General features: G+C 36.6%; 1 protein-coding gene across 2 annotated transcripts in view; it reads right to left on the bottom strand.

The window, feature by feature from the left end:
* Positions 1 to 14,481, bottom strand: part of ASXL2 (ASXL transcriptional regulator 2) — a 150,403-nt gene that overhangs the window by 92,743 nt on the left and 43,179 nt on the right. For both annotated transcript variants that reach the window (XM_058551638.1, XM_058551637.1), the window contains one exon: positions 12,833 to 12,915. In XM_058551638.1, the coding sequence (XP_058407621.1) occupies positions 12,833 to 12,888 (56 nt within the window). In that variant the 5' untranslated portion in view covers positions 12,889 to 12,915. The remainder of the gene's footprint in view (positions 1 to 12,832; positions 12,916 to 14,481) is intronic.

Below are 14,481 nucleotides of genomic sequence, written 5' to 3'. Positions count from 1 at the left end.
ACATGCTCAATGAATCCTTTCTTAATCAACCCATTACCAGTTTATTTCTCAGTTCTTCCTCTCTATGCTAAATGGCAGCTTTCAATCAAGAAGCCCAGAAAGCATTTTTTATTTCCTCCTTCCTTTCACCTCCCACATCCAATCTATCAGCAAGTCCTGAAACACATATCTCAAATCTGTCTATTCTCACCTGCTCTACTTACCTTCACCTTAATCCAAACCATCACCATATCTTTCCTAATCCAGTACAACAGCCTCTTTATTAGTCTCTTTAATCCCTTCAACACCTGACTGCTGCAGTTTATCTTTCATAAATTATATTTATCTAAAGATATATATTTATCTAAAAGATAAATCAGACTACATATCATCTTGTAATTATTAGATGCAAATGTCTGAGGTAGATGTAAAATTATTTCCCTTTGATGACTGACTACACATTTGGACAGAGCAATGCTTAAACATTTAACCATGCCAATGGATTCACACTGGTTTGTTGTGTTCTATTTGCATCCACTTACTTACTTGGGAGAAAAACCAGGCTCCAATTATGGAACTAGTCAACACGGAGGTTCCAACCACCTAGTCATAAAACACCTGTGTTAAATGGCCCACACCAATTTGTGATAACTTCCCTTTTACTGCAACTTAAAAATGATGGGAAAACAAAGTCTACACCAAAATCTAGAATTCTATTCTAAGCCAAAGAAAAACACAGTGATTCTGACTTGAAATTTGTGGGTTAATCACGGAAGGTCCAAGAATTTAAAGCTCAACCCAATTTCATGATTTAAAACTGACTGGGATTTCTGGTGCAGATGAAGACAGAGCAGGTCCACAATAGCCTCTGTCTTTCTCTGGCTAGTTACAACTAAAAATTGTGGACAAAAATACAAAAAGCAACTTCCCACACAAAAACTTGTACATGAATGTTCATAATAGTATTATTCATAAGAGCCGAAAAGTGGAAACAACCCAAACGTCCATCAATGGATGAATGGATAAAACCAAATGTGGCATATGCATACAATGGAATATTATTCAGTAATAAAGGAATGAAGTACTGATAAATGCTACAACATAAATGAACTTTCAAATCATTATACTATGTGAAAAAAGCCAGTCACAAGAGACTACATATTGTATGATTCCATTATACGAAATACCCACAATTGGCAAATCCATGGAGACAGAAAGTATATGAGTGGTTGCCTCTGGCTGGCGCACTGGGGACGGGGGTGGAAGGGGGAGCATACAAGGAAGGAGAATGGCAGCTAATGAGTACAGGGTTTCTTTATAGGGTGATGAAAACGTTTGGGGTGAAGATACTAAATAAAAACCACTGAACTGTATGCTTTATAAAATGGTAACTTTTATGGCATGTGATTTATATGTCAATTATTTAAAAAGCAACTACCTAAAACACTGAAAATTAAGAAAGCTGGCACAATGAGAAGTCAAAACCTGATCTGTATGCGGGTATGTAGTTAAGAATTTATCCTTACGCAAAGAGAGGTCTGACCTTTGCCCTTGGTTTCTAAGGGCCTTGGCCTAGCCAGATAGTAACACTGTAATTTAGACTAGGGGCTTTAAGCCACATCAACAATGTGATTTAGGGTGGGGGCTTGGGCCACACGGTATCAGCTGACCTCTAGAGGGGCTAGACACTGGAAACTGACGTCAGTCACGTGGGTAATGAATCATGCCTATAGGAGCCCCAGTAAAAACTCTGGACACCAAGGCTCAAGTGAGCTTCCTTGCTTGGCAAAACTCTGTGCATACTGTCACATATTGATGTTGATAATTAACACTGTCCTAAGTCATGGGGAGAGGATGACTGGAAGCTCTGTGTTTGGTACTTTACCTTGACTCTGCCCTACGTGTCTCTTTCCTTGGCTAATCTTAATCAATATTCTTTCCCTGTATCCCTCCCATAACCATGAGTATAACAGTTTTTGGCGAGTTATGCAAGTACCTCCACCAAATTATCAAGCCTTGAGAGTAGTGTTACAGACCCCTGAACCATTCAGTTGGTCTAATAAGTGAGGGCAGTCACTTGGACTATTTCCTATACTTTGCAGTTGGCTAAACTCTCTCTCAGTGAGTTTTCTGGGTTTTTCTCTCACCACTTTGACTAAAGAGCAGGCCCTAGTTGAGGAGATCTACTACTGCAGGGGACAGATAAAATTGTAAGATAAGTCCTGTCTTTCTGCCCAGATAACAAGGAGAAAGGACACTGTAGGCTAGAGTGTTGGGGGGGGTGGGGAGGGTTGTGTATGGGATGAAATTCCAGAGAGAACAGACCCGGAGAAGGGGAGAAGGGAAGCCCCTAATTCCCACAAAAGGCCTGGCTTATCCCTGAGCTGTGCATATCTGGGTAGTTTCCAACCAACACAGCAAAGCCTTTGAGAACTGAACCACTGCTCATGTCTCAGCCTAACCCTGAGTGGCATGTGCACGAAACAGATTCAAAACAGTAGAGCAGAGGCTTTGAAAACTGAGTTGATTATTGAACCAAACCCACAGAACGTAAGAAAGAACACGTAGTCTCAGAACAGCTGGGTTGATTGCCTACTTAAATAAAAGAAAGAAATCACCATTCTCCAGAAATTGTTAACAGAAAAACAGAGCCTAAACAACAAAATATTCAAAGTGTCCAGAATACATTCTTAAATTTCTCAATAAACAAAGATCCAGGAAAATGCAACACATTCTCAAGGGAAAAGACAATCAACAGTTGCCAACACTGAGATTACCTAGAGGTTGGACTTATCAGACAAAAACTTTTACAGTATTCATTATTACTGTACTCCACGAGGTAAAGATAAATGAACTTGAAATTAACGAAAAGACAATTTTTCAGCAGAGAAACAGAAACTATAAAAAAATAAAAAAACAAGAATTTGGGGATTAAAAGATATAACATCAGAAGTAAAAAAAATCTCACTGGATGAGCTCAACTGAATGTAGAAGACAGAGAAAAGAGTCAGGAGATGTGATGATAAAGCAACAGAAATGATCCAATCTCAAATACAGACAGAAAAAGGTTGGAAAAAAAATAAGCAGAGACTCGAGGAACTATGGTAAAATAACCCAGAGGTAATCATGTCATTGGAAGAAGAGAAAGAGCGTGGTCAAGAAAAAATATCTGAAGAATGGATGAAAACCTGCCAAATGTGGCAAAAGACATAAAGCTATAGATTCAAGAAGCTCACTGAATGCTAAACAGCTTAAACAGAAAGAAATCCACACCTAGACACATTAAAAATCAACCTGCTGAAAAGTAAACATTATCTTGAAAGAAATTATATTGAAAGCAACCAAAGAAAACAATGTATTGCTTATAGGAGAACAATGATTCAAACGATCATGGATTTCTCATCAAAAACCATGCAGGCCAGAAGGCAGTCGAGCATCATTTTTAAAGTACTGAAAAAAACGAAGTGTCAACACAGAATTCTATATCCAGCAAAAAAAAAAAAAAAAAAAAAAAAAAAAATCCTTCAAAATGAAGGCAAAACAAACAAAAAAAGAAATTCTCAGATGAAGGAAAACTAACAGAACTCATCACCAGCAGACCTGCTCTAAAAGAAATACTACAAGGAAAGTTCTTTAGACTGAAGGGAAATGATACTAGAGGGAAATGTGGAACTTAAGGGAAGAAGGAAGAGCAAAAGAAATGGTAAACATCTGGGTAAACAGTTAGTCTTTGAACTATTTATGACCGGAAAGCAAAATTAATAACACTGTCCGGTGGGGAATTACATACATGAGACGTACCACACATGACAAGTACAGCATAAAGAGGATGGGTAAAGGGACCTCAATGGTTGTAAGTCTTCTACATTTTATTTAAGGTGGTAAAATACTAACTCTAAGAAGTTTGTAAAAGGTTTGGGTGTATATTATAATCTCTAGAGCAACCACTTAAAACAAACAAAGAGATATAGCCCAAAGTAAATAAATAAAATATAATACACTGCAGAACACTCAAATAATTCAAAAGAAGGCAGTAGAGAGGGGACCATGAAATAAAAAATAAGAAGGAAAAACAGAAAATAAATAATAAAATGGTAGACTAAATGCTAATCACGTCAATGATTATCATATTGGATTAAAAAAAAACTACACGCTGTCTATAAAAACCCACTTTAAATACAAAAAGACATAGATAAGTTAAAAGTAAAAGAATGAAAAAATACATACCATGCAAACACTAATCAAAAGTGGCTCTATCATTATCAAGATAGACTTTAGAACAAAGGATATTACCAGGGATAAGGAGCGTAATTACAGAATAACAGGGTCAATTCATTATGATTGCAAAAACTGAAATAACTGAAAAGATAAATAGACAAATATATAATTATACTTGGAGACTTCAACATCCTTCTTTCAATAATCAGTAAAACAAGTAGACGGAAAATCAATAAGGATACAGAAGACCTGAACAACTCTATTTAACCAATTTGACATAACGGACATTTATAGAACATTCTACCAAAAACCAGCAGAAAATACATACACATGCTTTTCAAGCATGCATGGAACATTCACATACGTCAAGATAGACCATATCCTGAGTCATAAAATGACAAAAACAACAGAGGAAAAAAACTAGTTTCTTCTTTAAAAACTTAAATTAATAAATTTAATAAATAAATCTCTAGCTACATTGACAATGACAGGAGAGAAAACATAAACCACCAATATCAGGAATGAAACAGAGGTGTCACTATAGATCCTGCAGCCATTAAAAGGACAACGAAGGAATAGTACAAACTACTTTGCACTTATTAATTTAATAACTTAGGAGAAAGGGACAAATCCCTCGGAAACCACAAACTACCAAACTCAACCAGTACAAAACAGATAATCTGTATAGTCCTATAACCATTACAGAAATCGAATTTGTTATCTGAAAATTTCTGAAAAAGAAACCTCTAAGTCCAAATGGTTTCAATTGAGAATTCCACCAAACATTTAAAAGAACGCCAGTTTTTCACAATATCTTCCAGAAAACAGAAGAGGGAACACTTCTCAACTAATTTTATGAGGTCAGTGTTACTCTGATACCAAAACCACACAACAACAGTACAAAAGTTAGAAAACTGCAGACTCATGAACTTAAAAACAAAAATCCTCAAAAATATGTTAGCAAACCAAATGTATCAACGTATAAAAAAAATTCTATACACCACAACCAAATAGACTTATTACAAGTGTGCAAGACTAGGTCAGTATTCAAAAATCAATCACTGTTATCCACCATATCAACAGGCTAACTAAGAAAAATCATATGATCATTATCAACTGATCACGTAAGAGGCACTTGACAAAAACCAACACCCATTCACGATAAAAACTCGAAGCTAACTTGGAATAGAGGGTATTTGAGGTTGAACTGTGCCCCCAAAAGATATATCTTCACCCCCAGTTCCTCTGAATGTGACCTTATTTGGAAATAGGGTCTTTCCAGATGTAATCAGGTTAAGATGATATCACCCTGGTGGCCTTAACCCAATGATCAGTGTCCTCATAAGAAGATGGAAATTTGGACACAAAGGGAATGCTATGTGAAGACAGAGACAGAGATTGGAGTGATGAGTCTACAAGCCACAGAACTCCAAGGACTCCAGGCAACCACCAGAAGCTAGGAGAGAGGCATGGAACAAATTCTCTCTCAGAGTCTCCAGAAGGAACCAACCGTGCCAACAACTTGATTTCAGACTTCTAGCCTCCAGAACTTGAGAGGTTAATTTCTGTTGTTTAAAGCCACCCCAATTTGTGGTACTTTGTTAAAACAGCAGTAAGACTAGTAAGAGGAAAACTTTCTCACCTTGATAAAGAGTATCTACGAAAAACCTATAGCTAATATCATACCTTTCCCCTACAAATAAGGGGGCAAGGACGTGAACGCTTACCATTCTTATTCAACATAGTACTGCAAGTTATAACAGCAAAATAAGGAAAGTGAATGGGATAGTGTAAAAGCACAGAGGCAGCTCCAATAGTACTGGTGATGAGGACATATAACAAGTGTTTTTATTATTATGTTTCATAATTTAAATTTGTTACATATAGTCTAAGTTTGAAATAATAAAATTTTACCTTAACCCAAAAGAAAACAAAAATAGGAGAGGATTTCAAGAAAAAACAAATTCCAATTTGGAGACACTAACTTTTGGGAGGCCTTCCATCCAAAGTTATAAGTTGGAATCAGATAATCTCTCAAGTCATCTCAGTTCTAAAATTTTCGTATTCTGTCTCCCATGTACTACCATTCTCAATTTTTTAAATAAGTATAAAATATTTGAATTCTCCATTTAAAAGCATAGCTATGATATTCCTTGCCTATTTTCTCTGAAATTCTATGAATAAATAATTAAAATAGTGAAGTCCCATTTGTCTTTGGTATTAAATGCCTATTCTCCTGAAGGAAACTGATCATAAATTTAATAAAAACATTAATCTGGTAAGGGAAGTGAAGATATATTACTAAGTATAATATTAAAATAGAAGGTGACAATTCTCCTTTAAAAAAGAAAAATACTGAGAGAGGGGAAGATATACAAACTGAAGAGGAAAAGGCCAGCTTTGTGGAGGTAACATCTGAGTTGATTTTGAAAGACTGCCAAGATTTTTTTCATAGGGAGATGAGGAATAAAAGATGGTCCAATGTCCTGAGTAAAGATGAGAAATCTTAGATCCTATAGAGGAAACAGCAGTGTATCAGTTTAGCTGGGGTGCAGATGGAAAGAAATCAAGTAAATAAGTGGGATGTGGGACCAGTCAATGATCCCTGTTATTCTATGGAAAAACTACTGAAGGCTCTGTGCCAGTTATCAATTTATTGACTTCTAGCTCCAAATCTAACCTTGTTTGCCCTTCTCTGTGATAGTAGAGCTGGACCGTATAAACATGTGTCCTTTGCCAGCTGGTTCAATGTTAAGTTTTGTCAGTAGAATGCTGGAGGAACACGGCAGAAAGAAGAGGCACTTTTCTTTTTGGTTTTAGTGTGCTCTTGCCTGCTTGCTCTTTCGGCATGCAGCACCCAGCAACATGAGGGACATTCAGTGGCACTCACCCTTCAGCAAGGTTCAACAGAACGCCTATGGGAGGCTTCCCAGAAAATCCTGCTGATGCCTCAGCTGGCTCCCTAGTGAGTTGGACAGGTACGTAGCAGGAGGCTTTCCAGCAAGTTCTTTTAGTACCCAGTAGGTGGTTCCCTATGCACCACCCCAGACTACAGCACCAGCGAACTTTGTCATCCACTGGACCAGAGCTCCACCTTCTCCAAGGAGATCTGAATCACAACCTAGGGACATGAAAGGGCCTCCCTGAATGTTACTCTTTCCTGGGGCACACTGCCTCAGCCCTAGAGGTAGTGGTTGCTCCCTGTATCTGCTATTACTGTATTCTTTTGTGTTCTCTTTACCTTTTAATGGTTAATTCCTGGCTAACCAGTTAATAACTTCCAGTTAACTTAATAACTTCCCTGTTCAAATTACCATGTAGCTTCTGTCTGCTGACTGGACCCTGAGAACTATAGAACTGTATAGCTCAAAGACTGCAGAGAACATCTCTTAAAAACTCTTAATTTTAAAAGATTAAAAAAAAAAAAATTAATGCCCCAAAGCCCAGAAACAGTTCCATGAAGCTATATGGGAGTAGTTCTGTGATTGTATTTGGGAGGCTGAGGTTTGACTTGCTCCTGACACTTCATGACCAATGGTATAGTTTGTAATCACAGGAAAAAATATGGACTCAAGTCAGGAGAAAATAAGAACAAAATGGGGTCCTAAGTTAGTTTTCCCGCAAACTGTAAAATCAACATCCTAAGACACAAAGGAAATATCTTAAGTTTTTAAAAGGCTATTTTAAGCATTGATGGCAAATACAGCCATTTGCCAGAAAAGTTACACTGATTCAAGGTAAAATAAAATCCTGAATAATTTCCCTTCAAGAGAAACTGAAGTATACGCCAAAAAGTACCAAGCGGACACATCTGTCCCTGAATCCTTAATTTATTTCTAGTGTCTTGACAGGGAAACAAAAAGAACTAACTATTCCTTCAATATTTAGATTCATACAAATACATAGTATGATCCAGGATCAATACATCAGCTATAATGAGAAAGGGGGTTTTTCAACCAAGTAAACCCAATAAACAAAATCTCTATTCAATGAACAATATCGATTTTAAAAAAAGGAAACTGCCTAGATAAAAACAGATGATTAAAAGCTTACAGAATTCTTTAAAAGATTCTAACAGTACTTCAATTTGGAACAAGCAATTCTGTGTCAAAGAATTCAAACCTAGGGAACTATCACCAAGTTATGGTTGGTATGTAAGTTAAGAGGAAAAACAGGCTATATTTTAGCCATGGAAAATTGAACAAGGAAGTGAGATGTCATAACAAATTTTTAAAAACCACTTTTAATTTTCTGAAAAAACTGTTTATTGGCAAACAGCATAGAAATTAACTTCTGTTTCTTTACAAATGACCAAATACCACAGTTAGAGCATCTATCTGTAGTACCAATAACTGTTACAATCTACAAAAATCCCAAATTATTCTTTTTTTCATCTTTTTATGTTTTCTTCCTCCTATGGGCTACTTCAAGCCCTTTTCACATCTTATCTGTTCTAAACAGAACTAAGCTACTTTTAGAACGCTCTAGAAATCTCTTTCACCTGAAACAACACAAGCTGTAGCTTTTTTCTTCCCTGTGACTCCTATGGGAGACTCTAGACTATCCTTAAAAGGTGTGCATTTAGGTGTAAAAAAAACATAATGGAATACACCAAGTCATAGGTTACTGTGATGGAAAAAACTTGAGGACCTTTTTTTCTCCCTGTTTTCTAAAACGTTGATATGCTTTACAGTTACAAAAGAGCATTTAATTTAAATGTTCTAATTTCTTTTAAAGAATACGTGTTTCTAATTAATTCATTCAGAATTCCATATTTCGGGTAAATGATTTTCAATCTTATCATCTGATTTCATAAGGGGACTAGTACCTCAATCTTTCTCAGCCAGGAGCCAATCACTTAATTTTTAACACGTTTTTTGTTGTTGGTTGTGGCAAAATATACATAACATACAAGTTATCATTTTAACCATTTTTAAGTGTACAATTCACTGGCATTAAGTACATTCCCAAGGTTGTGCAACCACTACCACTATCCATTTCCAGAACTTTCTCATCATCCCAAAAAGAAACTCTATACCAATCAAATGATAACTCTATTCTCCCCTATTCTCAGCCCCTGTAACCTCTATTCTGCATTCTGTCTCTATGAGTTTGCCTATTCTAGGTACCTCATATAAGTGGAATTGTACAATATTTGTCCTTTTGTGTCTGGCTTATTTCACTTAGCATGATTTTAAAGTTCATCCATGTCGCATGTATCAGAATTTTATTCCTTCTTAAGGCTGAATAATATTCTATTGAATGTATATACCACATTTTATACATCCAATCATCTGTTGATGGACCTTTGGGCTGTTTCCACTCTAATGTATTTTAAAACAATATAGTATGGAATAATCAAAATTGAGCAAGATTCTTCAAAATGGGGAAGCAGAGGGAAAACTACAAAGAGAAAAAGAGTTGAAAGCCATGTATTGAGGATTGAGGAATGAAAATAAAACTGTAAGAAGATGCACATCTTCAATAAGCATAATATCTATTTCATTCTGTAATCTGTCTAAAAACTTTAAATATAAGACTACCATTTGACACATCACTGCAGCAAGAGAATAAGCTATAACTACATTTGACTGTGATCTTCCAGACATTGATACTTCATATATTCACTAACAAGTAGGTTTTCAATGCCTGTTATGTGCCAAGCATAATGCAGGCTCCCACTGCGGGGGGTTGGGAGGGGAGAGCAGATAATGTCACTCCCCTCATGTAACTAGCTTGATGTAAGCCATAGAGAAGCTATATGATTTTTTTAAGATCACAAAAATATGTAATTTCAAACCTTAAGGGCTATGATGACAGAACACAGAACACTATAATAAACTAAAAAAGGAAAACGTGATCTAGATGAGAAAGTCAGCCAAAATTCTCTGAAAAAGACATATTCAAACTCACACCTGAAAAATAAATAAGAATTAACTGAGGGAAAGCACATTCCTTGCTAAGGGATCAGCATGTACAAAGGCTAATGTGGCAAGTACTTCCTACATATTTGGGTACTGACAAAACAAAAATGTTATTCAAAGCTATGGGACAAAATTGTACTTAAGTTGGAGAGAAGGTAATGAGTAAAAAAACTGAGAAAAAAGCTTATAGAGGAAAATAGGAAAGTAGGAATGTCAATTTAGGTAACAAAACAGAGTTTCAAGAAAGAAGCAGTAGTCAGTTGTGTTAAATAATGCTGAGCAGTAAGAGAGACAAGAACCAAAAGTCCCATGGAGTTGACAAAATATAAGTCCCTGGTGACTTAGAGAGAATCGCTTCGTGGTCACATAACTGCACCACAACAGTATAGTTTAACCAAGAATAGCTACTTGTAAATTGTTGTCACTAAGTGAAGCCAGAAGCTATTTTTGATGACTCTACCATCTTGCTACCTTTTTCGTTTAAGTTCTTCCTTTTTTTCCTTCTGTTTTTTACTTATTTACTCTCCTTGCCTGCTCCCTAGAACTGATAATGACAAGTTTAAAGTCACTGAACCTTACTATGTCAGAGCTGGATGACCCTGCAATTGGCATTTAGACCTAAGAGACTAATGGAGTCCGATCTCTACATACCAGATTTCCTGGTCTATTTCCCCAGTGTGTATCAAAAATCTAATTTCATGAAAAGAAATGAAATCTCTTGCTCATTCCTATTCTTTAAAACCCAACAGTGTTGGGGCCGGCCCCGTGGCGTAGCGGTTACGTGCACGCACTCCGCTGCTGGCAGCCGGGTTTGGATCCTGGGCGCACACCGACGCACCGCTTGTCAGGCCATGCTGTGGCGGCATCCCACATAGAGTGGAGGAAGATGGGCACGGATATTAGCTCAGGGCCAGTCTTCCTCAGCAAAAAGAGGAGGATTGGCATGGATGTTAGCTCAGGGCTGATGTTCCCCCCCCCCCAAAAAAAACCCCAGTAGTGTTGTAAAAGGATATTAGAAGGGCTCGCCCAGTGACACAAGCGGTTAAGTGCGCGCGCTCTGCTGTGGCGGCCCGGGGTTCACTGGTTCGGATCCTGGGCGTGCACCGACGCACCACTTGGCAAGCCATGCTGTGGCGGCATCCCACATAAAGTGGAGGAAGATGGGCATGGATGTTAGCCCAGGGCCCAGTCTTCCTCAGCAAAAAGAAGAAGATTGGCAGATGTTAGCTCAGCACCAACCTTCCTCAAAAAATAAATAAATAAATAAGATATTAGAATACCTTAGCAGAATTCATTCCTCAGAGTCACAAAAATCACTATCCTTTTCTCCTGGAGCTTTATACAAATTGATCAGTGATTAAATGGGTAATGTGTTTTAATTTTAATCTAATAAATCTAATCTAATTTAAATAAAAATTCAGAATTATATCATCTATAAATTAAGTGATTAATTTTTAAATAATTTACAAAAAATATGTTTAAAAGCTAATTCTTCAAATGCATTTTAATGTTTTAATTTACAAATGTTCACACAATTTTTCAGGGACATATATTATATAAAGTAAGATATATTAATTTATACTTCATTGTTTCATGGTAATAAACCAAACCTAACTTATTCCCAACTTACTGACATTTGGCCACAAATCAAAGTTTTTTTAACTGCATTAGCAAAGAAAAGCCAATAAAAAAATGTCAAACTGAATTTCATGTTACAGAAAAGAACTAAAATCTAGAACATGCAATAGCTATTTATCAAAAAACATATGTTGTCCATTTACAAATATTTCAGCACAGCTCACTATTTCTCAATAAGAACACTACTGGCATCTGAGCTGAACAATTCTTCAATGTGAAAGACTGCCCAGCACAACGCAAGACATTCACCATTCCTGCTATCTGCCCATTAAATGTCATAGTGCTCCCTGCTTTCTAGTCACTGCGACAATCAAAAATAGGCCCCCCAAATCTGAACTTTCCTTAAGGTTGTTACACAATACCACCCCCAGCTGAGAACAACTAGAGGCAGTTTTAAAGCAATGCAATCTTTTTCTATTGTAATGAAAATATCTCTAATTAGACTCCCAGATTTCTGTCTTAACGTACAAAATATGTTGAACATAATTTTAACATTTCTTGATGATTGAGGGTCTTGATTATGAAGAGTGACTATTATGTGCTATTGTAATATATAAGGTTCTTAGAAATTAAAGTGTGTTTTACTTTTGGCCCTATATTAATTGACCCCAGGCTGTTTTATTTGAACATAATAAGACTATCACTTGAAGTATATACTGCTTTATATATCTTTTCCATTTTAGTCTTTTTGGGCAAGGTTATTTCTTCCTAGACTGTCTACCTCCACCACTCTCCCTGTACTAGAGTACTTTTTATCTGCTCAAGACCAAGCTTATTAAATCAAAAGCCTTAATTGATAGATGAAGGCTTGAAGATGGCTCCAGGCCTTCCTAACAATTCAAGTGCATGGGTGCGGAGATAGCTACCTTCTGAGAAGTTTTTTAAACTTAGTTTTGGTTTTCTAACTGTGCTATGACTGAAAACTCCAAACACCTGACAACTGAATAAATCAGAAATTAACAAAGCAATTATTACTAAATAATCAATCTTCAGGACTAAAGTATACTGCTATATACTATGAAAAACTCTAATCAAGTATTATAATTATTATTAATAATATTTAAATAACTCACCTAATTTCTTTTAGTCCTTCTCTCTGGATAACTTGAAGAATTTCTTTATGACTCATGGGTGTATTGGGGTATTTTTCCAAGACCTGAGAAACAAATATATAACAATAAATTATTTCTTCTTATTTTAAAGTTCTTATTCTTATTATAATTATATATGTAATTATATTTCTTATTCTTATTATAACTATGTATTAATTTATCTAGCACATATATATCCAGAGACTTTTCATCTCTTATATTTTGGGATAGCAAGAAAAGTGGAAAATTAATGGAATATAAATAGAATCTTCTCTCCTTTAGTCACAAACAGTAAGTCAAATCCTGAAGCAGAAATGGATCAAAAAGGATAAAATTAATAATTCAATTATTCATTATGAACGATTAATATGAAGTTAGGTTTAATTTCTGCCTCCACCTCCACATCACATGCCTACCTGTGGACCTACTATAAGCACCTTAAAGATTATCCATCTTTACATTTCCAGCGAAGCCTAGTACATGGATGCTCTTAACCAAATTAACATAAATTCTTAACCAAAACAAATAAACAATACAGTTATAATGAAATTAAAATGGTATCTGTGTTCTAGTTCTGATCAAGATGGAGTAAGCATAGTTTATGCTCTCTCTCCCACTGAATACAATTGAATACATGGAGCAGCTATCTGAGGACTCTCAAAATGATAGCAGTTAGCTTGGGGGAGGAAACTGTAACAAGAAGTACTACTAATCCAGCAGTGAGTTTCCTGGTTTGGTTTCCTCTGGAACCATTCAGCCTAGACTCTAAGGCAGTCCAAACTCAGAACTGCACACTAAGTGCAGACAGAAATGGCTCCAAGAGAAGTCTTCTCTTTTTTGGTCTGAGGAGCAGAAAAGGGGCATCTAAGGGGAAGCGGGTATCTTCTGGGGCTTTGTTCCCCTTACTCCCAGATCCTGGCCCCAGGCAATCCAAAGGTAGCAGCTGTGACTGTGATGATACCAGCAATGGCTGGACAGGGACCTAAAACTCCAAGAAAGCAGAACTGTTCTGCTCCCATGAGTGTGAAGGGAATCCCCAGGGCTTATATTCTTTTTCTACCATTCTGCTGCTTGGCATCAGAGGCAGATGCAGTTGTGGAAGAGTGCGGCAAAACAGAGAAATGAAAACCCCGGTTGTCTAACCATAACACAAGGAAGAAGGATCTCTAGGAGCCAGAAAGTGTCACGGAACTTGCAAAGAAAAAGGAGCTCAAGAAAGTGACACCAGGAAGCTCTACGAACACTCCTGGAGTCACCCGAGAGCTATACATACATGGATCTGACAGTAAACATACTATCAGGTTCCCAAATTAGCCACTATATGGTGCACATGCAGGATAGATCTGAACAGCTCTGCAAACGCTTTGAAAACTGGACATTGGAATTTCAGGGCACAGAAGGTGGGTAGAAACTTGTGACCTGAACCTAACGAGATCAAATGCCTGCTTAAAAAAATCCTCCATCCCTCAAAAAAAGAAAAATTAACATTCTCCATAGAATTTAAACAAGACACAGAGTATCATAACATCAAAATGTCTAATATACAATCCAAAATCACTTGACATATGAAGAACCAGGAAAATCTCAACAACTCAAAGGGAAAAGACAACCTACACACAACAAACCCAAAA

Source organism: Diceros bicornis, chromosome 12 (genome assembly GCF_020826845.1).
Source record: "Diceros bicornis minor isolate mBicDic1 chromosome 12, mDicBic1.mat.cur, whole genome shotgun sequence".
NCBI classification, from domain to species: domain Eukaryota; kingdom Metazoa; phylum Chordata; class Mammalia; order Perissodactyla; family Rhinocerotidae; genus Diceros; species Diceros bicornis.
Note: the sequence above shows the minus strand (reverse complement) of the source record. Positions and strands in the feature narration are given on the sequence as shown.